The following is a 24115-nucleotide window of genomic DNA, read 5'->3' as shown; positions in this document are numbered from 1 at the left end:
AAATTCTCTCAAAAAAAGAGGTTGAAAATTAATATTCTTCTGCCTGTTGCCAAATCTGTCCAGAGGCGGCTGGCACATTCAAAACAGCGTACCCCTTTTCAGGAATGCAGACAGACAGTTGATTACATAACCCATCTTCCCTTAGGGGATCAGGAACCACGGGAAATAGTTGGCATTACAGTTACCTTTTTCAAATGTCTCTTGTTGTAGATAGTCTCTGAGAGAAGGACAAAGTAGTTGAAATTCTTACTCATATATTACAGTACCCAGATGCTGCAAAAGCAGTAAACTCCCAGGAAATTCTAGGTTCCATCTGAGAAGGCAAGACTATATAAAGAGATGCCCAAAGTGTGGCCAGCTCAACAGAAGTCTATCCTTCCCAACCCAACTCCACAAAAAACGTCAGGGAATGCAACCGACTTCCTCTGTTCCCCTTCTCCACAGAGGCTGTGAAGGTCACTCAAGGGAATGATAACAGGATGGGGATGTTTAAGCAAGGCCACAAGACGAACCTGGTGTGGACAACCAGGGTGGGCTGGCCCACAAGACTGATGTTGAAGACAGTGCAACAAGCAGGTGTGTGCAAAATTTGATATACCAAATATTTAGAAGCAGAAATATAGAAATAACTGTGATTTTGGTACAATATTTATTCTGGCACCTACTTCTGCCTGTTAATGACAAAGGCAAACTAGGTGATCTATGCTTCTAATGTAGACACCATTATTAGTTGGCTTAGTTACTCTGGGTCATCAATTACAAATTGAAACAGAATATAACTAAAATCTCCATTTCAGTTTATTATTTCGGATCATTTTAGTTCCATTTCTCGTAGACTGACATTTCACTTTCCTTGTAGTCTCTGATCCTGAAATCATATTGTTGTAAGACAATCTTTTCACTTGTATTTATAGTCCACATGTCCCACAGAAACATGTACGTTTAAAGATGCAGTCCAATGCAAAGTGAAAATCTGGTGGAAAGTAAAATCAATTCCAAATTCATCATTGTTAGTTACTAATTTATTGATTAGTAATAAATTTGGGAAAAAACATGGCATAGTTTGTATTTTTTAAAGATCTCCACAGAATATTTTGATGACAATGTACTAAGGAACTGCTATAAGTTGTCTGTCAACAACGGGCTTAAAAAAAATTCACGTCTACCATCGCAAGTGCAGCCTCCGTATGACTCTACTAGCGCGTATTTTTGATTTTCCTTTTTTTACTGAAGAATTATTACCCTGAGCCAAAAAGCACATGCACATTTTGGAACTTTACTATAGTCTTTTTATTTATATTATAGAATCATAGAATTGTCTAGGTTGGAAGGGACCTTTAAGATCATCTAGTCCAACCATCAACCTAACTTTGACAAAAAACCATCACTAAACCACGTCTCTAAGCTCTCTGTCAACCCGTCTTTTGAATACCTCCAGGGATGGTGCCTCAACCACTTCCCTGGGCAGCCCATTCCACTGCTTAATATTAGTATCTATTCTTCACAAAACACTTCATATTCATTTGCATAATTCATTTATTTATTTCTGATAATTTTTGCTTACTGTAATATGAATGTGAAATCAAGATTTTGTATTTTTATTCACAACTCAGTTAAAATTTACTTAAGATCAAAATCATTAGTCTCATCCTCAGTTCATCAATTTAATTACATTAATATTTAGCAGATTAAAAAAAAAATTTTCTGTATTTTAACAGAAACCTTCTAGATGATCAAAACTTGAAATTAACAGTGATTCATCTTTTCAGATTGTAAACACTACTGCATATAAACCACAAGGGACCAATAGTAAAAGCTACACCACACTCTCTGCGTCTCTTTTACCCCATTAACTTTGCCATTACTAGATGAACACATTGTGTTAAATTGGTACCACAAGGAAGATTTTTAATTTACCAAACAACAGTGGTGAAGGCTGAAAGCCAAGAGCATAATCAACTTTCCTGCAGATATAGGAAACCTAAAAACTTTCTACAGCTTTTTTTTGGCTATTAATTCTCTAGTATTTTTAATGACCAAGTGGATAGAGCAGCACATGGGGACACACTTCCTAAATAAGAGGATTTTGTCTCCAGCCAAAGGCATATACACGAGCTTTTGCGCTGCTGGTAAATCTGACAGGAAAAAAAAAACCTACAGATGAAGAAATACTTATTCCAAAACATAATCCGTTGTCAGCAAGAGCTTTTAGCTATGATTAGTATTACTTAAAAATTACCTAGAATTGGTTTCCTGCCCAAAGAGCACAGACTGCTTGCTCTCTCTTCCAGACATACTTGGTGCCAAATCTGGTGCAGACTCTTTTCATAGGAAAGCTTGTCAGAAATGTAAGTCAAATTGCTAGAAAAATATTTGCAGTTAGAATTCAACTTCAAAGCCTCAGTTCAAAGACTTCTGGTAAAAAATACAAAGGAAAACCAAGAAAAAAAAGTATGAAAACAAGAAGTAAACCTCTCTGAAGTTTTATACTGACTGCCAGTGTTAGTCAGAGACTAACATACAGTGGGTCTTTAAATTTTAACTGCAGTTTCAATTCTACAATTAGAGAGTTTCAGTAGTTAGAGTACAAATCAGAAATGGAAGTCTAAGTTGAATTTTTAAAAAGTATCCTATTTCCTATGTGTAAGAACTTCTGAACACCAAGCTGTGACAGACAAAAAATATATTAATCACACTCAGAAAAGAAATGTGGGTACTAAGAGACCAAATGTGGAGTGTATTGCAAATTAATATAAAATACAGCAGAAACAATAAAATACAATAATTTTACATTAGGGATTACTATTGCCAGGCATTTTAAGAAATTCTTTTATTTACATTTCCAGAGATATTGCAACCCAAAGTTACACTAGAAATTCATACAAAGCAGGATAAAATACTAAATGTTACATAAATACAGGAAAAGATCAAATAAACATTAAGACATTCTGAAATCAAAACAACAACAAAAAAAATTTCTCATTCAACACATCTAGTTATGTTAAATGAATATCTGGTTTTAATCCTTAAAACTGTAATGATCTCAAAAGATAATTTGACAAGATACTTGTCTGTTACTTATCAACCATAAAATAAATAAATTAATTTATAACTCTCTGAGGAGTCAAAGGTCACTAAGATTCATACCTATTAGGAAAGGTTGGTATTTCTGATCTGCTTACTCAAGGGATCCAATTCCTTAGGTGGCATAAGTTACTGAGAACAGCAGCATTATTTCACTTCTTTTAAAAGTATTGAAGAAAGCCATTTAGCATATTACACTATTTTTCATTTTCCTGTTTATGAATGAGGGAAATATCAATGAGATTCCACATGATACAGAGTAATTTATACAGTACTGAGGTTCTGCTTAATTCATTTATAGTAAACTAAAAAAAAAATATCCAAATTTCAAGTAACATAAATTATACAAACAATAATTAGATTGAAAGATAGTGTTAGTGACTTGTACTTAGACTGGAGGTAAGAGAGTTACTCCTTGATAATCCCAAATTCAACAGAATTGAATTGAGGTTGATACAGAGGAAAGCATGATCTGGATCTGTAGTCCTGTGTAGTTCCTGGATCATTTGATGAAGAGCAAACAATTCAAACATCTTCTTATTGCTTCTGCAAAAGATTTTACATAAAATAATTGTCAATTGAAAATTGACAGCTTTCATCTAAACATTAAAGATTCCACAGAAAATTATGTTTTAATGAAATTTAATATTGGGAGTTTCATACAATTCTTCTACATTGCATACAATGTCTCTAAGCAGAAGGTTATCGAATCGTGGTGAGAAAAATCTTGGCAAAAATCACCAAAAACTATCATTTGACTTCAGTATGTGGTAATTACATGTAGTATAATGAAAGCTCAAGGAAAGGCTATAGCAGGATTTCAGTAAAGTGAAATAAGATTCCCGAAACCATAAATAAAAAAAATTAAAAATTAGGATTTCTGAGCAAATTTTACTTTTAGCATATTTCCAACGTAATTTATTATTTATATTAGACTATTTTACAGGAAAACATATTTTTTTTCCTAGAGTTCAATTTTGTTCCAAATAAAGACAAATGAAAACCTAAGTTTTGTCAACAACTTTAAGTCTTATGTACAAAATGGCTCAGTTTAGATACCTGCTTTTGTAAATGAAACAATCCCATTAAGTAATGCACCAATGGAGTTCAGTAGTACATTACTACTGATATGATGAAGATTTTTGCTACAGTAAACTAATAGCCAGTAAGCAAGGGGAACATATTTTATAAAGATTAACAATGCCAAAAGGTCTTAAATGGCCCAAGAGTTTAAATTTTGGTTTTGAAGGAAATGAAAACTGATGAAACTTGAATGCAAGTCACAGATGAGGCTAAATTTTCAAAGGAGATTATTACCAAGTACCGGAGTAAAACTGAAGGTCAAGAGGAAAGAAAAGAAGGGTTCTCTTCTAAGCGTTCTTGCCATCTGCATACATAAGGAATATTTCCTCTTTATGCTAGGTTTTTGGTGTGTCATTGTTTTTTGTTTTTTTTTTAGTTTGTATTCTGTAAATTGAACTAGATTTATAAGCAAACTGAGAGTCTTGTCTTACACATCTGTGACACAAACAGTTTAAATTTAACTGCTAACAGAGTCCACCATTGTCTGTGGTAGAGCAAAATCGAGATGACTTTTTGAAAAGGGAGAAAGAGAAAGGTCCCCAACTTTTCTGATCTAGTAATAACTAACAAAGTAATGGTAGTAAAGGATTACTTTATTCTGGAGAGTTTTTGCAGTATAGCACATAGCTTTTCCAAAGTCTGAATATCTAGCTTAGAACTTCGAAGCAATACAGAGCAACTACGGAAGAAGGATTCATTACTGCAGGCTTCCAGGAAAAGCTGTAAAGAATCTGTAAAAGAAAAGAATTTAAAATAATAATTTAATTATTTAAAATAATTATCAGAGAATTCTGTGCAGTGAAAAGTAAAACAGCTATTGATACCTTTAGAGGGCTTTAAGTGCCTCATGTAGTGCAACTATTAGAACAATGAAATAATTCAGTTTATGCCGGGTGTGTGACGCAAAACTCAGGTAAAACTAGGAACTCAAAAAATGCAAGTTTCTAAGAGTTCTGACATTACCGACCCTTGTTTTGAAACAAAGCCTATTCCCTTGAGAACAAAGGAAAACAGAAAACAGAACAACTTTAAACTCAAATAAAAATTCTTATCTTGAACCTGTTTATTCAATGCTCATTTATCCTGGTTACTTCCTTTTGATTGTGTGAGGGAAACATTAAGCCATGCAAAAAGACTCACAAGGAAATATTTTAAGCTGCTGCAAATCACATGGACAGGGATAGAACATGTAGAAGCTAATGTGATACCTGACAGCCTTTCATTATCAAAATACCATCAGTGTACTCTGTTTCAAGACAAGGAAAATAGTAATTGAGAGGTAAGAGTTTGATAAGAACACTTAAATACCAACCAAACTCCCTTAACATACTGGATGAATTTTTAAGTCACATTGTATAAAATTTCCCTCTACTCTGTTTCCCAAAATCTAATCACTTCAGAATAAAATTAAATCTGCGCCCTCATTCTTTCTTTCTTGGTTCTGATATTACAGATTAATTTATAGCAAAAACATAGAAAATAAATAATAATTGATTTTTTAAAAATGAATAGTCTTTCATATAGCATAGGGCATTTGTATTAGAATACAGATGTGAGGAAAATATTCTAATGTTTACATAATGTTACAAATATTTAATGTGTTATACTTAATAAGAAACTGCAGTATGCAAATTACAGCATAAACTAATAAACACAGATATTAAAACAATTATTCACATATATGCTGCATACTGTAATTTATAAAAAGGATGTCAAGATGCTTTTATCAGTTCAAAGAAGACTGGATATATCTTCTGGTCAAAATTTTCCCTTTCCTTGTCCAAGGACATACAACTTAACTTACTAAATATAACAAGTAGCCTTGGAGTGAATTCAAGGTTTTAATTTATTTCAGGAGGCTTACTGATATAAAATCAGAAGAAATGCTACAGAAAACTGTTTGGAATAGGACTTAAAAAAAATAAAATCAACTAAAGCCAGCTCGAGAGCCTAAACAACTCATTTTCTCAGAGCTGGGCATTTATACTGAATATTCAACAAGGACCCCATAAATCCTAGACCTTACTGAATATGATCTTTCAAAAACTGTGTTTTTTGCAAAAATGTGGCATATTATTTGGCTACACCAAAAAATGACCCAGCGTCGCCCGCCCGCCCATCCTCTTCCCCCCACCCACTATGCTGAGTACATCTTGTCATGCATTATATTATACAGTGAGGACAACAAGATTTGTGGGCCTTTACTGGTTTACACCATCAGATGAAGAGACAGAAAAACAGCAAATGTCTTAGCACTGATCAGAGAAGCTATGGCTAAATGGTATCTTTCCTCTCTTTTCAGTGGAGGTGCTTTCGGCAGAATTGACTTAAAAGGCTGAACTCAACAGCCAGAATCCACAAAATATGTAACAGAATGCAGGGATGCAAACTATACAGAACCAGGACAATAGACTTTGGTAGCAAGGGGCCAACCTTGCAGCAATAAAAAGCAAGACGACAACTGATGTACTATGAAGTTTAGAAAAGGCAGGCAAATGTTTTGTGGTTTGCACAGCTGAAGTGCCCTCTGTTCTTTACCCAAAGCAACACAAAACAATAATTATTCCAAAAGACATACATTATGTCCAAAAGACATACATTATGCTCCATCCCTGGACGTGTCCAAGGCCAGGCTGGATGGGGCTTTGAGCAACCTGCTCTAGTGGGAGGTGTCCCTGCCCATGGCATTGGGGTTGGAACTTGATGATCTTTAAGGTCCCTTCCAACTCTAAACATTCTATGATTCTATGATTATCAGGCAACAAATGGTTATAAATAAATTTATTTTTCTGCTTACTTCTATGTTTCTTGCATTCTGTCTACCATATTCAATCCAAGTATGGTTTTATGCATATTCTCCTCTCACTTTTAGGAATATTTTCAGTTACAACTTGCTGTCTCAAAATTGTAGCAGCAATAAATATAAAAATAGAATGAAAGTAAAGTAGAAGTGTAAGCAGTAATCAGTGAAAACTGTACTAAAAAAATTAGTACATATATATTTTTATTCTCTGTCAGTAAAGATACTATTTCTCATTTTATTTGAGCTTATGGTCTTCAATTAAAGATAGAATGCTTTAACTGAAGTGATGTATTAAGTACCATTGACAGCTTCTAAGACAAGAAAAACATCATGGATACTGGAATAGTGAACTATGGCTGCATTTCTGTAGACCTGCAGATACCACAACACGTTAAAAGCAAATGAATTGAAGATTGGAAGTTACAAGAGAATTCCTAAAAGGAGCAAAGAAAAGGGCACAGCCTCCTTAGGATGAAAAATATGATTCATGCTGAAGAAATACATTTTGTATGTGTGCATAAATACATATTTATATAAAATAGATATATATAAAGAAACCATTTAACAGATATGTTTGAATTGACCAGAAAATGTTTTTTTATCAAATATCACAAGGGACCAGTAGAATGCTGATTTCATAAAAAGAAAAAAAAAAAGATGAGAAGAGTATATTCTCTAAGGAAAATTAGAGATTATTCTAATGTGGGATTATTCTAACATACAACTCAATAGGTAACAGAACTGAACAAATTTGTCAGGAATCCAACAGGAGAAATCAACATTGACTGCATTCTGCTCATAGCACGTACAAACACAGTCCCCAGCATATAGTTACTCAGGGCATACCACTTTTAATGTTTCTTTTCATATTTCTTTTACTATTTTTCAGCTTTTGCTGAGGGAAGTATTATTTTTCAGAAATAGTGATGTCAAAAACTCAGGGCTATCTGTCAATTATAGCTAGCAGAAAATCCTTAGATGGGTTCAGAGTATGTGCTAAATTTAGTGATACATGACTGACACACTCAAGATTTAGCATTCTTTATTGAGCTACTGCTCTCTATGACAGAACTTTGAAGTTATTAAATACATACAGTAATGTATTAAACCTGGAAAAAATAATTAACTCAGAATTCATGTCTAGTATCATGCTCTAGGGAGTCTAACTTGTTAAAACCCATGAGAAGAGGTGACAAAACTATGAACCGAAACAGCAAATAAGCAAAGCCAAATGAATACAATCCTATCATCTTAAGAACACTTTGTATCAAAACTTTTCTATCACTTGAGTGTTTGAAGTAAAAATTTCTATACAGATAGGAAAAAGAGACAGCCTTCTGTAAAGCAAGAAAAATCTAGGACTAAAAATTCTGTTATCACTTACAAACTACAACTTCATAGAAATTCTTCTGCAATTTTCTAGAGTTCCTACAAATGACTGCCTATTCCCAAGAAACAGAAACAGTCCTATCAATCTGCACAGCACCACTGATGAAGTCTGTTTTAACAAGAACTTGATCAGTATCTCTTACTTACCAAAGATGTTTATCAAAAAGGTAAGAAAACGTATGTGTGAGAACAGTGACAACCAAGAATTAAACTAAGAAGAAAGTGTTTTCTTCTTTCTATTGCCTGTTGAAACAAATAGCTTTAGAAACCTCTCATTTAACATAACTTCTGACTCAGCTGAACTCGATCTGAAGGTAACAAGACTGATGAGATAAAGAGGGAGGTCCTACGATTTATTCCTATAAATATCCTTAAGTAGCCATAAAATGCTTTGCATTCCTTTTCTGCAGGGGTAAACAAATACCATAGTCAGCTGACCTGGACATTTCTTTGCTGCCTTGCTCTTACTGGTTCCTTAAAAATAGTTAACTAAAAAAAACCACACACACATATATATATGCAGTAAGAATGTTTTGACTGTGAAGTTTACAAACCAACATAAAAGATATGCATTACTTTTAAGAGAGAAAGATTTTCATTATAAAACAGAAGAGCCAAAGTGGAAATAATTTCTTAAGTTTCATAAAGTTCAATATGTGAAAGCAAACTGATAAAGGCACACATTTCAATGGACTTTTTGTACACTGCTTATATATTCACTTCAGATAAGTTTTTGCAGCATATATTCTAAGTAATCAGGAAATGCACAAAACAAGCATATAATTTAAATGTACGTCTAGCTGATGAAGTAAAAGAATATAAGCTTTACATTTTAAAATATTTTGGTGCTTTAGATTTACACAGATTTTGGTTTTATTAACTATTTTGGAAAAACTAAATTGGAATCCATCCTGACAGGACTTTGGCACAATGTAAACCCTCTGCAAAAAGCCTCCACTGATATTCTTAAAAATTGCAGCATGTTGTAGTTGCATTAGCTTAACTTGACTGGTGAACTGCAATGAACAATGAGCAATTTATCATTGCTGACAGAATTCATCTGAAATTTACCCTCAAAGTAATCAGTCACTCACCGCATAAAATCTCACCAGCTATAGTTATCCAGAAAATTCTGTTTTATACCTAAAGCTACACCACTTCAGAAAATGAAGACTGTCAGGAATGCCAACTTTAAGTTCATGTTTTAACAAATTAACGATTACAGTTTTGCCTCATTTCTAATTGCATGAGGATCTGCCAGGAGAACACGACAGCAATGCAAGTGAGTGATGCAGCACTGTCTACGAGTGTGGAAAAGTTAATGAATGCAAAAGTTAACTAACCACGCACCACAGCAGAAACACTTAAAATGAAACAGTAACATCACTTACATGTTGCTAATAACCAGTTGTCTGTAATACAGTCACCCCTAAGATTTGAACTGTTTGCTGAATTTAATTCTTTCTCCTGTAATCAACAGCCAGGGCTGTTAAGTGCTAGTGGTTAAAGCACAGCAGAGGCAGTGAGAGACTCCAGTCAACATAAGGAACTTCAAGTGTTGATGCCTACACGCGTGACCCTGAGGGAAAAGAGCCCAAGTGGCAATTTCAGCTGGTCACCCAATATGGGTTGACCTCCGTATGATCTGAATTGCTCTTCAGTTTCCTGGGATGCGCAAGACATTCAGGCAGACATGAAACAGGACGTATGGGAGACCAGGGTCATTCTCAAATGGCAACTAAAGTTACACCCACAAAAAAGATTGTCAATAGGAAAGGTTAAAAAATTAGCAGGAATACTTATGTCACAAGAGACGCTTGGAATGGAAAGCGGCCTTCAAAGAAAACGAAAAAGATCAGAAAAGAAAGCTATGCCTTGGAGGTCAGAAACTATAATAGAAAGCATAATATGAAAAGTCAAGTTAAGTCAGACCTTGGTAAGGAAAAAAAAAAAGTTCTCCCAGCCACTTAAGTAAAAAATAGAACAAAAAAGAGGTAGTGAGGTCATCTGCGGTCAGCACAAGAAAGATGGAATAGAACATGGTATTTTAATCTTTTGGGTGCACCCTTTGGTTAATATGCTGGTTTTCAGGAGAAAGATCTAACTTGATTAAAGGGACAAAAAAAAAAATCCCTCAAACTTGTAATTCCAAAAGACTCCTTTACTCAGGGACACCAGAGCAGACTTCAGGATTCTGAAAGAAATGTTGCCTCAATTTTATGACAAGCACAGTTAAACAATTGCTGCTAACAAGTCAGGAAGCAGCACTTGGTGAAGACAGAACAGCCAACGCTATATATGTTGGATTTGGACAAAATAAGGCAATCTGAACACATGTGCCCTTCACTAAGACTCAAGATATTTTCAGGAACTAAGGGAGGCAAAAAAATGGAATAAAGTGTAATATAGGTTTATCTATAAGTATGTGTATAGGAACTACAGGTATGTTGTGTCAGAGTAGTCAGATACTTTTGTTTGGTAAATAAATGCTACAGCATTTATAACTTGGCTAGACTTCAATACCATTTGGTAAAGCAACATGTGATATTATACTGGAGAAGATAGGGGTTAGTAGAAGGACTGGAAGGTGTGTAGTGTAAGGAACTGGCTAAAAGCAAAGCAAAACATTTTGCCTTGAAAAGTTAACTTTAGTTTTAAATACTGATTTTGCAACTGTGCTTATGTAGTGTACTAATTAATGATTGTGGCATGAAAATGGGAGTAGTCTAATGAAATTCCATGCTGGAACTTCCCATTTAGAAGACAGGTAGAAAATACATGAAAAACAGAATTATCTTACTTGCTAGAACAGCAGAAGCGTAAAGACAATACACTAAGAAACAGCAAACGTTTTTCCTGGAAAATCACTGATTAGAAACATCAGAGGGTGAAAACTTCTGTTGTGCTAATTGAACTCAGTACGTCTATGAGCAACCAACATGGTCTAACCATTAAAGACTGATTCTAGTGAGGCCTGAGAGAGGGAGAAAAACACCATTTTACAAATAACCTAGATAGCATTATAAATTGAAGCTATGCAGTGTTATGGGTTACTTCGTTCAAGAAACCAGAAAAAGCCTAATGAACTACCAGAATCATGAAGGAATCACAACTCTCTCTTACAAAGGACACCTAAAGGCACTTTGTTCCAATTCTCTCAGAGCTCGCCTGCCTCGTTTCCCCTGCTCCTATCTCTCCACTCCTGTAGTAACCAGCTCAGAACTAAGCACAGTGTTTCAAACACAATGACAAACTCAAATAAGGATAAATAAAGATAAACAAACCTAACCTGGCATGACCTGTAATTCTGTAAGGTCAGACTGCAAATAAGAAGGTAAATCTGAACTCTGACAATTCATAGATGTTACTCAAACTGCGCAAATTGTATTATCTACTTCCAAAAAAGCCTTTCTTTATGAAACTACTTCAATTATGGCATTGCTCTAAATTCACCTGAAAGTTACAGAGAAAAGCCGGCTATTAAGTACAGTAGTTCTGTTAGTCAAATACAGAATAAAAAAAAATGTGCTTTAAAAAACATTTTTTTCTAGTTAAATCATACTTTAATTGTTTGAAATTAAATCATTTTATGGAAAACTATAAAGCTGTAAACTGTTCATAAAAAATGCAAGTTTAGTAAATACAAGCAAACAAGATCCTACTTGAATAAACTTTACTGTTCTAAAGATTTGATAAATTAAATCAACTAGAAAAGGGATGTGTATATCCAAGCACTGATACAAACAACTCCTTTTTACAACAAATACTTTTAAAAGGTCAGCATTCACATCTACCTTCAAACTGGTATGCTGCTTATGAAGTACAGTATCACCCTGAATGAACAGTGAAGTTTTATTTACAAAGTGGCTACTTAGCTCTACATAAGTTTATATTTAATGGTCCCTTTTATTTCTTACTTTAGAGTGGATGAGACAGGGGTCCAAAATTCAGAGTGGCTAAGTATTACACAACTGTTACTAGAACAAGAAGAAAATAATGACAAGAACATTTTTTATTACAAAGAAGGCTATTATTACTACAGCAGAAATCAAATGACATTATTCCATTTTCTGCATTCATTTTTAAATTCTGTAAACATATATTTCATCAAAATCAAAGTAAGCTTGCAATTAATTAACAAAAATGTGTGCAAACTTTTGGTGTACTTGCTCGCTTTCAGCAAGTATACAAGTTGGTCCTAACGTTATCATAGGCTGCATTTAACAGAGTTAAGAGATATTTATCTGTGGTTAAAATATTAAACTAAAACACCTATTAATCTAGCATAATTATTCACTGTTTTCAGAAGAATGAGTAAAAAAATGGCAAAGGTAACACAGGATAATAGAGGAAGGATTTCCTTTTAAATGATTTGTATTTCAATGTTTATCCCACATAAGCTGTAAATCATTCCTTTCACTATAGCTTCAAACACAGTTCCTCAGGATAATTTTATATCTGCCTTTCACACAGGTGAGTGGGAATCCTACCTTAGTATGGTATTTCCAGATGTGACATTTTTACACTTTGAGTACTGCAGAATAAACTCATTTGAAAACTTTCAAACCTGTGAACAGTTAACAGTAAAAATAATATGCTGCTTGTAGTCTTTAAAATCTCAAAATGCTAAGACTCAAGAGAAAAATAAAGGAGTGGGTTTGGGTTTCCTTGACAGATTCTAACCAACTTTTTAGAAGTACCTGTAGAACAGTGTGAATTGTGCATTAGTTAGGGAAGCACTCCAACTCGAAGGAAGAGAGGGAGTGTGCACATAAATCCAGTCCACATAAAATGATTGTCTCCATAGTAAGAAGTTGTGATTATTTACTTGTAGATGGAATCTTTTTAGCTCCGTTGGCCTGATTAACTTTGCTATGAGATCAGTAAATCTGGACACAGACTTGGTTATCCATGACCATAATAATTTCTTACAAAAAAAATTAGAAGTAAGGTTCAGTGAATGTGTAAATACAGCTCAATTTGATCTTAAGTGATGTTAATATGGTTAAGAAATCATATTTAAGCCCTACCAGAATGTGCCTTAATTTACAGTAAGCATGAGAGTTATTTAGAGGCGGTTTTTTTCAGTATGTACTTATCTCAATTTCTGCATAGGCACACACTAATGCAAAATATTCTCTCTGTAAAACAGAAGTAAGCTTGAAGACAAAGTAAACATAAGCCTTATTTAAAGTAAAGGCCAGTGCCTTGTAATGTCTAATGAGCAAGTAAGTTTTGATTTCCTTGATACGGTTGGGAAACCGGAACCTACTAATCTACGTGACAGAAGTCAGCTATCACTGCAGGAGGAATTTAAGATGTACGCTGTCTTTGTGTAAAAGTGTAAAGAGTGAAACTGAGACAGGCAGCTCTCTGCTAATAGCAGATCTCAAATCAAGCATGAATCAAGACTACAGTTCAACAATGGTGTTTTTGACAGGTGACTGTAAACTCACTACATCCTTTGGAACCCTTCTAACTGATTCACAGGTGAAAAAAGCACAGTAAGCTCCGTGAGAAGTGAGAAGACAGGAACAACAGCATTTAAACAAGATTGTATATGACAAGTATTCAGCTACAGGGTGATTTAATACTAATGATGTGATGTTCTTCAACACCCACAGAACAAATTTTCTTGCTGAGGTCATGCTACTTATTACTAGATTGTTTCCAGAAAACGTTTCACGTCTGGCATCCGGGAATTCTCTCGAACGGTGTGTTGCAACTACTGTCCTTAGAAACAAGATCTGCTGAGAAAATATATTTGTAGTCATAGGGAAAGAACTTTGGGGTATGAAGATACCCTGGAAGCCAATGGCGTCATATTGTAACAATCTGGATGATTAAACGTAATTATTACTTCAATTATTAAACATGTATCTTGATAGTAATTTAAATGTGAAATGGTAAGAGCTTTGTTAAGCAATAAATACATTATAAGACATTCAACTGAACTGAAACATAACAGCATTTAGCTGTTTCAAAGGTGGTCAGAGCACTGCATTTGTGGAAATTCATCACCGTGCCTATTCAGAGTTTATCAGGACACTAAATCTACTTTTTGTGACAATATTACCAGAGAAGGTTTTGTTCTTACTTCTACCTTCAGACAGGTTCATAGCTTAGACATGGGACTAAAAACCAAACATCATGGCTTGGTAGCCTGCTTTCCTTAACTAAAGGAAACCTTGGTACTGAAATCTTTCTTATCTGTTAAATTAGCAGGAATATATAACTCTTCCTCTTTTACTCAAGGGGAAGTGAGAAAGATGTCTTTATAGACCACTCATTAGTTTCAGAGATCAAATTGAATTTTATGGCACTCATCTGAAGCCCCGGATTCAAGCAAAACACCACCACCATTAAAAAAAGACTGCAGGACTTGCTCCCATGATTCTGCTTTTATCAGTCAATCTCTGCAGCAAAGGAAAGATGTGCATCCTCCAGAAAATGAACATGGATTGAAAACCTGGTAATAGTTACAGAGAGCCAAATAAGAGATTGAAAGGAATAAACCTGATCTGGCAGTCATCCCATCTGACCATGAAACAAAACCAGCACTGATGAGATAGGTATGGTGAAAATATAGCTAAACCACTGCTTCAGTGCTGTGTTCATATTTACCAGATATTGTAAAGTACATTTAAAATAGAAGACTGAACAGGTTGAAATGTACCAAGTTATGCACCATTACAGATATTTTTAAACAAAAATATTAGCAGGATGTAGTAAGATAAAAGGGGTAAAGTATCTTTGTTGAGTTAATTTTCTATTGTCAGGTTCATAACAAGCTGTTAACTCTCCCAACTGTGGAATTCAGAAGCAATAGGTTACTTCCACTGAAAACAGCAGACTAAACCAACTGGACTCCAGTTTAGGCCACTGAGCTCATCTGAAGGAAAAGAATCTTCCCAGCACACAAGTGACATGAAATAAAAGATAATTTATTTAAAATTATATTGTTTACCCTAACAAATACTTAGACCTTAATTTCAGCTACTTATCAAGTTTCTAGTGTAGGTTAAATGAAGCAAGTATTTGCTAACAGAAAGCAAATAGTTAGGTAAGGATTTCATTCAGTTGCAAAGTGTCTTTCCTCAAATGTACTAACAGTAAAAGCAGTGAACAGAATCCACCTAAGCACCAGGGATGGCAAAAGAAAAAAAAAAAAAAAAAAAGAAAGAAAAAGACATTAGAGCATGAAAGTAAACTGAAACTGAAGTTCTCCTGACACAAAGCAAACTCTCTGAAATTACTGCATAATATCTGTAGCAGCTCCTCTTACTCTCACGCCCTGAGGAGCTGGCCGAAACTAACCTCAACTTTTTTCACCCCTGACATTTAAAAGTCAGCCTTTGTTCCAACTATGAATGTTTTCATATATTACAAGAACACTAATCAGTATAACATTTTACCCTCCTCCTTAGGCTTTAACATTTTTATAAAAGAGGTGAGGCAAACAAGATTGGCATGTATATATTCTCTATCAGTGATGCACTGTTACAGTTCCAAAAATGTTGATTGGGACAAAATAGTGAGATTATTTTTGGCTGGCACCAGACTTCAGAATTACACAATGGCATGAAAACTCCCCGATGTTTGGGAAATGCCTGTGCAGCTGGAATACTATCCAAGTTCTGATACCTAAAACATAATGTAGTCTGATGACACGTATGCGATTTGAGATCCCAATTTGATAAATACACGTAACTTGAATCCTTCCAAGAAAAAATGTGACTGTACTGTAATGTGGGCTCTGGAGCTTTCTATGCTATGATGAGAAATCTAAGTTTCAAGAAACATACACAAATAAGCTTACCAAGGGTACCAAAAGTCTTAATCGTTTCTTCACAGAATTCCTGTAGCGTTAAGACCACTGTGTTTCTATGGCCTAGCTGGACAGGTACACTGACATTGTCCATTCTTGTACAGAATACATGTCAACTCAGACAAACTTTTCATGAAGCTGTGGACCTCAGGCATAATTTTACTTATAGTTTTAAATGAGCTTGCAGCTGGTATATGAGATCTACTAGATTGGCATAATTCCTGTGGAATACAGTAAGCTCTCCCTAGGATCAAAAAGATTAAAGAGTAATCCCTGATCCTATTAGTGACTGAGAATGTTCCAATCTGGAATCGGAAGCAATACTAAGAGATGAACCACTTTCAAGGTTGATAGCCCATCTTCTGCCTCTAATGAGAAAATGATGACAAATGGTTTTACCACTAAGAATGTAAATGTATAGGCTTCTTGACACAAAGAGGGTCAAAATAAGCCTTTTGTCTTTGGAGTCAGAATGAAATGCCTAATTCCTGATTACTAAGGTTACATTTTCTGCTATTCTGTCATATAAGTGAACATCCAGATGTTGCTTTAACAGTACCTTGTCATGAAGGCACGGATGGAAAAGGTAGTGCAGGAGTACAAATTCACTGAAACTATCTGTAATATTCACTGCTCACACTTTCTTGCTCTCGTTAGTCCTGGGGATTCCACGTCAGGTTTCCTGAAAGAAAGCTTGTCACTAGATGTTGTGTAGGGGTCATTTGGACTAGTAACCTATGCTTCTTCCTTTGCACCTCACAAAACCAAGTTGTGCAGCGCAGTGCAAAAAAACATCATCCGCTTCTTCCTTCAGACTGGAATGCATAAGCTCACTGAAAGCACAGAGGAGCTCCAAATTCTTAATGAGCAAAGAGTTTCATTACCCTTTGAACTGAAGGGGTACTAATCTTTAAATTAAGTATTTCTACAGCGTTTGAACTCCAACCCTGATAGTTATCTTCATCAGCCACAGTCTTAAGGGCATGGATGTGCCCAAACATCCAAAGACATGTGTGGGCACATTGCATGCAACGTAGCATGATACACAGAGATTTTGGCTATCAGCTGCCTCTCACCATATAGATTTTACTTCTTCCCACCACTCTGTGGGAGTCTTTTTATAAACAGACACTCTGTTTTAAAAAAGTTAGCCTTGCCTTGACAGAAGCACATGGTGAGTGTCAACACACATTTACAGAATGACAGAGTAGATCTTGCTGAACAAATCCTGGTTTACTGTCCTTTTTCATGCATTTTTTTCAGGTTTTGAAATACCCTGAAGCCGTCCTCTGGACCACGTTATGATCTAGCAAGCTTTCTGAGACAACTATATCACTCTAGAATTAATTATTCCACCACCTCTGCCTGCTGATCCTTCTCTTCCTTGTGAAAAAAAAAGTCTAACAGGCAACAATCAGAACAGTAGAAGATATTGCATACAAATGCATATCCTGAGCTGCCCAGGACTGACAAGCATATAATAATGACATTATAGGTAGGCAAATAAAGAAAGTACTGAAGAATGTTACCTTTTAGTCCTCCACCATTTCCCATTGAAATGGTGGTGTCAGGACTCCTAGATTCTTGATGTGAAACTCCTGAACAGAAATGGAGAGGGAGTGCATGAAAGGCTGTGTGCCTGTAAGATGCACAGCAGTAAGACTATTAATTTTAATTTGCCATTAAGGTCTTGTACAGAGATAGAAAACAGATGATACCGATGCCTCAACTGTTGCATCTGACATCATGTTTTCAGTAACTGAATGCCTTATCAGCACTGTCAATGTAGTATCAACTTGTAATGGAAATCTGGATCCTGGACCCATTGTACCAGAGACACTATGAAGCCAAAAGCAATGATACTGATCTAAAATATGAAAATGTTCATACCAAACCCAATCAGTCAAGTGGCTTAAGCCGTACTGCAGACTCTCTTGTTATAATTTCTATCAAAGCACAGAAATATTAATCTTAGACCAGTAAGTGCTTTCTTTGTATGCAGCTTAAGTAATTTTCCTTAATATATGAGGGAAATCTATGTTTCATTTCTGGAACATAGGGAAGATAATTTCTTACAGGGAAGAGAATCTACATGAAGACCTCAGACAGACCTGGACTATACAGAACCATTAGCATTCATTGCTTAGTTTAACAAAAGATACATGCAGTTACAGGAAGGAGCAGTGCAACATAGTAATTATTTCATATCTGATTCACATCTTTTAGTCTGGACAACTAAAATTTGAATTTGCAAAAATACTTCACAAAAAATTTAAAACTTCATTTTTTTTAAGTTGTAAAAAAGAATATCCAGGGGAAAAAAAAACACTGCATTTTTTTCCAACTTAATTTCTAATCACTTAGCTCTAGAGGTAATATTTTTGAACAATGGCTATGGAGCCAGAAAATTATTGCAGCAAGTTGAAAGAATGCCTACAATTGCATATCTTACAGGGGAAAAAAAAAAAAAAAAAAGCGCCTAGACTTTGCCTCCTGATGCTCAAATGCTGTCTTTTTAGGTAATGTGATTCCATATTTTAGCATATGGCCTATGACTTCAAATTTAAGGATGCACACCAATACAGCTTTAAAATTGAGCATAAATTCCTGTTTTAATCTAACACAGAGAGCCCTCTGAATATCCATTGCAGCCTTCTAGTTTATCTTTTAATGATTTTTTAACAGGAAACTTACAAAGGAATGAAAATACGATTTCCCATCAACAATATTACTTCTTATTGTTAATAATTTCTTGCAAAACACTATGTATTAGAAAAGAGAAGAACACTGTATTCTACCAAAAAGAAAGGCTCTGTGAAAGGCTTTACATCCAGTTGCCGAGAAATAAATTCTCAATTAAATGTCAATTCAAGGAAACATTGCTCCTCTTCCCTGATTTCACAAATATACATCTTCTCTGAGAAGCAACAAGGCAAAATATGAGTCTCTCACAATGTATCTCCATTATTATTCAAACTGCAGGCATTTAGCGTACCAGAACAACTACTGCTAGGTAACAGATGATGTACTATTACTGGCATTACCCAAAGTAATACCAGAAACCATTCACCTTGATCAGGTTACTTTCATGCGTACAACTATCTCTTTCCCAATCAGTTTACCAATTATAGTTATGACTATCAGGAAGAATACTTTAGTGTAAGACTATATTAAGTACATAGTCAGAAAAAGAATCTGCAAGGAACAATAAAACATTAGTTAAATCTTTCTGACACTTATCTCACTACGAAATGGGTTTTAACTCAATGCTGTTCCATCCCACCTCAAATATGCTTTCTATTTTTATCACTATAATGCATGGTAACAAAATACTCCCCAAAAAACAATATACATTTCAAAAACAGCAGTATCCCCTTCTCCTTTTCCATTCTAAAAGGCAGTGAGTCATTCTTATCTTTTTAAAAAAAAATCACAAGGTTTATTCAACATGGCACTGGAACGCATCACTACTTTCATGTTCACCCAGTTGGTTATCAACTGATTCTTAGCCTGTATCACTTGGAAAAGCACTGTGACAAATAAGATTATTAACCCTTATATAGGGCCACAGCATAGTAAAATTCAGCAAAATATAAGCATCCCAGCAGTAAAATTCAGCAAAATAACCACCTCTTCTAGAAATGCCTTTCCCAATTATTAGAAAGTGAAAAATGACTGGGGATGAGCTGTTCCTTCAAACTAGAAAAAGAATTTCGATAAAGCCTATTTTTTGTCTCCACCTGCTGGCAGGTTTTCATGATATGGCTTCCCTGGCATAGCCTGACTTCAAAGGCAAACATCAACAAAACAATTCACACCAATAAATAACAAAGTAACAAGAAAAGGCAAGACAACTCTGAAAGAGACAGACAATTCAGAAATACATTTTATGTCTCTAATGAATCTACATGACACAAACGAATGCTAATACTAGGTTAGATTATTTATACAGAAGAATCATGCTATTTTCATGTTGTATTTATGCATACCTCACCTGTTTTCAACATGATTTTATATATATATTTTTTTTAATTACACAAATTTACCGGATTCTGTGGTCATCTGAAGTAATCCATCAAGAGCACTGGAAAGCAGAACCTTACTGGATACTTTCAAGTGACTTAATATGACAGGTACGCATTGGTATTCCACAAATAAGGCCTTCCCTTCATCTGTCTTCAAGTCTTTGCGAAGGGAATCAAATGCTTGAGCCAGGTAATCCACTGAAAGATATCAGAATACAGGCAATAAAACTTCTATAATCATAGCTCCATTAAGCAATATGTGAATGGAATAGCTATCCTGAGAGTTACTGTTGCAGATGTATACTTGAAAGTTAAATGGCTGAAAATATTAAATATTATTTTTATTTAAAGACATCCTCTGCCTGTTTTTATTCCTTAACAAATTGTTGTGAGTGGAGAAAAAGACTAACTACAACTCATATGTTGAAGAAAAATACACTTACAAATATAAAGCCCTTTAATATTTTGCTTAAGAAGAAAGAAAAGTACAAGCTTGCGTAGTTTGAGACAGTGTTGGCTTCAACATCTGGGAAACCTCTATTAAAGGAGCTAAAGGCTGATTTGTCTGAGTAAGAGAAATTACTTTCATGAGAGCAACTACTCCTGTTCCTTTCTATAAAGAGCTGTACATTTTATATACTCATCCCTCGTGGAGTGCACTAAATTATACAAAAAATGTAGATTATGTGAAACAACCTAATTTTCTTAATTTCCTGATGTCATATCTTTCTTAGTATTTTGGAATAGCATTGATCATCTGATGCACAGGAAATAAATATAAGGAAACAATTTATCCCATAGCAAAAGTTTAACTACAGTGCCCTCTGCTGCATACTGACATTTTGAATGAGAGGATATAGGTTCAAACCAAATGTGTAACCTTATCACTAGATCATTAGTGTCATGTGGTCAGAGTGATCAAAATTCATACAAGGTGACACTTGAGATATGTTTAACAACAATCATATTTTGCATGTTATAGAAGTCAGCAGTAAAAAAACAACCATGAGAAGCTTACCTGATTCATTCTAATCAATAGTGTTCATGAGATAATTCTGCAATAACTAGTTTTTGTATTGCAATTCTTTTTGCATCATTTCTAGAAACATGAGCCTCAATTTAAGAGTAATTATCACGCTTCACCAAGATATCTTGACTGGAATGGTTTCCTCCATCAACTGAAATACTATATATGTTCATTAATGATGTTAGGGCGGTTTTCCACCATGTTTAAATCCTGTGTTTACAGTAAATACTCATGATATACATACCGCACAGGTCAGTTAAGCATAAAGACATACTAATCTGCTCTAACCATTTAATCCCGAAGGATGACTTCCATGAACAAGAACATTGTTCGTTATCTGTGGATTCAAAACTTTTGCCATCCCTGATTAGTGTCAGTCAGGATGCCAGAGACTGCAGGAATTTTTTGAGGTGGATCTCTGATTTCTAAGAAATGGCCTAAAATTCTTAACATATTTCATGCAAGAGAGAAAAAAATCCGATGCCAAAGCAGGCATCTGATTCTGGCACTCCAGCATGGTTTTTCAGTACTACCTCAAAAATTAACACCTCTGTGACTTGTCTCCATCTCTTTGTGTTACTAGAGGAGGGGATGTGTTACTGGTAAAGACATCTTAAAACACAAACCATTCTGACAACAAAAGAGCAGAAATAGAATAATGGATAATTTAGGTTGGAACCTCCTGCCCAAAGCAGGACCACCTCTGAAGTTAGATCAGATTGCTCATCGTGGTAACCCCACTGAACAGTTATTTGCTATCAAAATGATCTGTGCTTTTAAAACATCTTTGAAAAGGGAAAATTAAGCAGTTATTATCACAACGGGTTGGAAAAGGGTTATAGATACATTCATTTCTTATGCTATCCTTGTAAAACTTTTTCTTGCAGAAAAACCCAGTTATGCAGCACCACAGTACTCCTATGCAGCTGCAGGCAGGCAGTAATCACCTCAGTAATTCACCAGAAGAATCACCTGCTCTTAGTGGTATATAATTAGTGTTTTCTGTCTGAGTTCCATAAAAAGGATCTGCAACACCCCTTTTTCCCTATTTCCCTTGAAGAGAGAAAAGGCTTCATAACTGAAGGCAGCAGTTAACAAATCAGCTGAGAGAACAGTTACTGTATTCTTTGAGATGTATTTTCCACAGTTTTTTTCTCATCCTGTCCAGACACAATCTTATTCTTGTTAACTCGTAGTGTCTGCTTTGAAACCTTTACCTTCTCCCTCTCCCATGAGGTAGGGAAGACCCAACTTCCCCTGTTTCTTTGCCAACATAAAATCATGTAAGTTTTAAGTAGAGGATTCTACTTTATGCTACTATTATACATCATCTGCTAATGTGAAAGGTGGGAGGATCCTATGAATAAATTGGAAACAGAAAAAAAAAACCTCACAGTGAAAGGAAAGAACCACTTATCCTCTGATGCCCCCTTACACACCCCCCAGATTCTTTTTGGTTAACAAAAGGCAGAAGCATGAGCTGATAATGATATAGCTGTTTCAGGTACAATGACCCCCAACAGGCACTGAAGGCTGTCCGGACTATACTGTTTAAGAGGATGTTTTTAAAGTTTTTCTTTTTTTAAGCTCAATTTTTTCAAAGAAATAAATACACAAAAAATCAAGTCTTTACATAGTCAGAAGCTTAACTTGATAATATGTGCCAATTATACTGCATCTAGGATTCAGAGAGGACCTATCAACTGTGCTGCTTTTATGCTGATGGACTCTTTTTGCATAGATGAACAAAATTGCTTCATAGTAATCATTGGAACCATTATTGAATTAAAACAATTAAGTAAAAAAAGAAAGTTAATAACAGAAGTCAAAATAAGACATTCTTTTGGACTACTCATAAAATCTGCAGATTTACAAATTAAGAACCTTCAAGCATAATTCAGATTAAGTACTAACAGAAGTTTTCAAAAAAGTCATATAAAAATTAGAAATAGAATTTTTTTAAATGACCAAAGTTAATTCTAAAATAAAATATTTCTATAAATCAGATTGATTGAAGGTTTTCCTTCTCTGGGTTCTGACAGAAAAGTGTACAACAATCTCTATGTCAAAAGGATAAGGAACGAAAGCATTAAAATCTGAATTTGTGCCTCTTCTCATAGTGTGCTCAACGCTCACATCACTTTAAAGAAAATGTTTCACTCTTTTCAGATTTTATCTGTTCCCAAAGAAGATCCCACTGAGAAGATTTGCCACAGCATCTTGAAAACTGCACAAGTGGAGTAACCTGTCATAACCTGAAGTCACTATTTTCAGAGCTGTGTTATCTCCTGATATGACCTTGTACATTACTATACTACATCAACATAGGAATTTTGGAAGATTTTGGGTAAAAAGGCCACTTTTCATGCTAGGCTTTGAAGTCAAAAACATTTTTATGTAAACAAAACATGGTGCCTTTGTAAATGAGTCTATTTAACAGTGAAATCTGAATGGATAATCGTATAAAGAACCGACAATTTCACAGAGGAGCATTTTTCAGTGTTGGTATTATGGATAGCAATTTGCAGTACCAGACCTGGTAGGAGAAGAGAGGAGCAGCAGACAGGTAAGGGCTGGAGTATGAACTGTATGCTAAACTTAGACCAAGGGACAGAGAAATTTCAGGATGTATGTTGTATCACAATTCAATCTAGCAACTATAATCCACTACACAGCTGGCTTTCTCTGTGTGACTACAGATACATCAGAAATACTTATGAACATCAGATTTATCTATGCAGCAAAGTTGCAACTATGTCAGAAAAGAAACACTTGACACTGCAGCTGATCAGCCTTTCAGGGGATAGGTAAACAACCTACTAGCTTAAACAGGACAGTGAAATTCTAGAACTGTTCAAAATCTGCTGCTTATTTCA

At 35.0% G+C, this 24115-nt stretch overlaps 1 protein-coding gene across 1 annotated transcript in view; it reads right to left on the bottom strand.

The window, feature by feature from the left end:
• Nucleotides 1–1531: 1531 nt before the first annotated feature.
• CCDC138 (coiled-coil domain containing 138) overlaps nucleotides 1532–24115 on the bottom strand; it is a 39206-nt gene continuing 16622 nt past the window's right edge. The window contains exons 13-15 of the mRNA XM_074149592.1: nucleotides 20234–20410; nucleotides 4760–4898; nucleotides 1532–3630 (exon numbers count right to left, since the gene is read on the bottom strand). Coding sequence (XP_074005693.1) covers nucleotides 3459–3630; nucleotides 4760–4898; nucleotides 20234–20410 — 488 coding nt within the window. The 3' untranslated portion in view covers nucleotides 1532–3458. The remainder of the gene's footprint in view (nucleotides 3631–4759; nucleotides 4899–20233; nucleotides 20411–24115) is intronic.

This window comes from Numenius arquata, chromosome 1 (genome assembly GCF_964106895.1).
Source record: "Numenius arquata chromosome 1, bNumArq3.hap1.1, whole genome shotgun sequence".
Taxonomy (NCBI): Eukaryota; Metazoa; Chordata; class Aves; order Charadriiformes; family Scolopacidae; genus Numenius; species Numenius arquata.
This window is presented reverse-complemented; position numbering and strand designations above follow the sequence as displayed.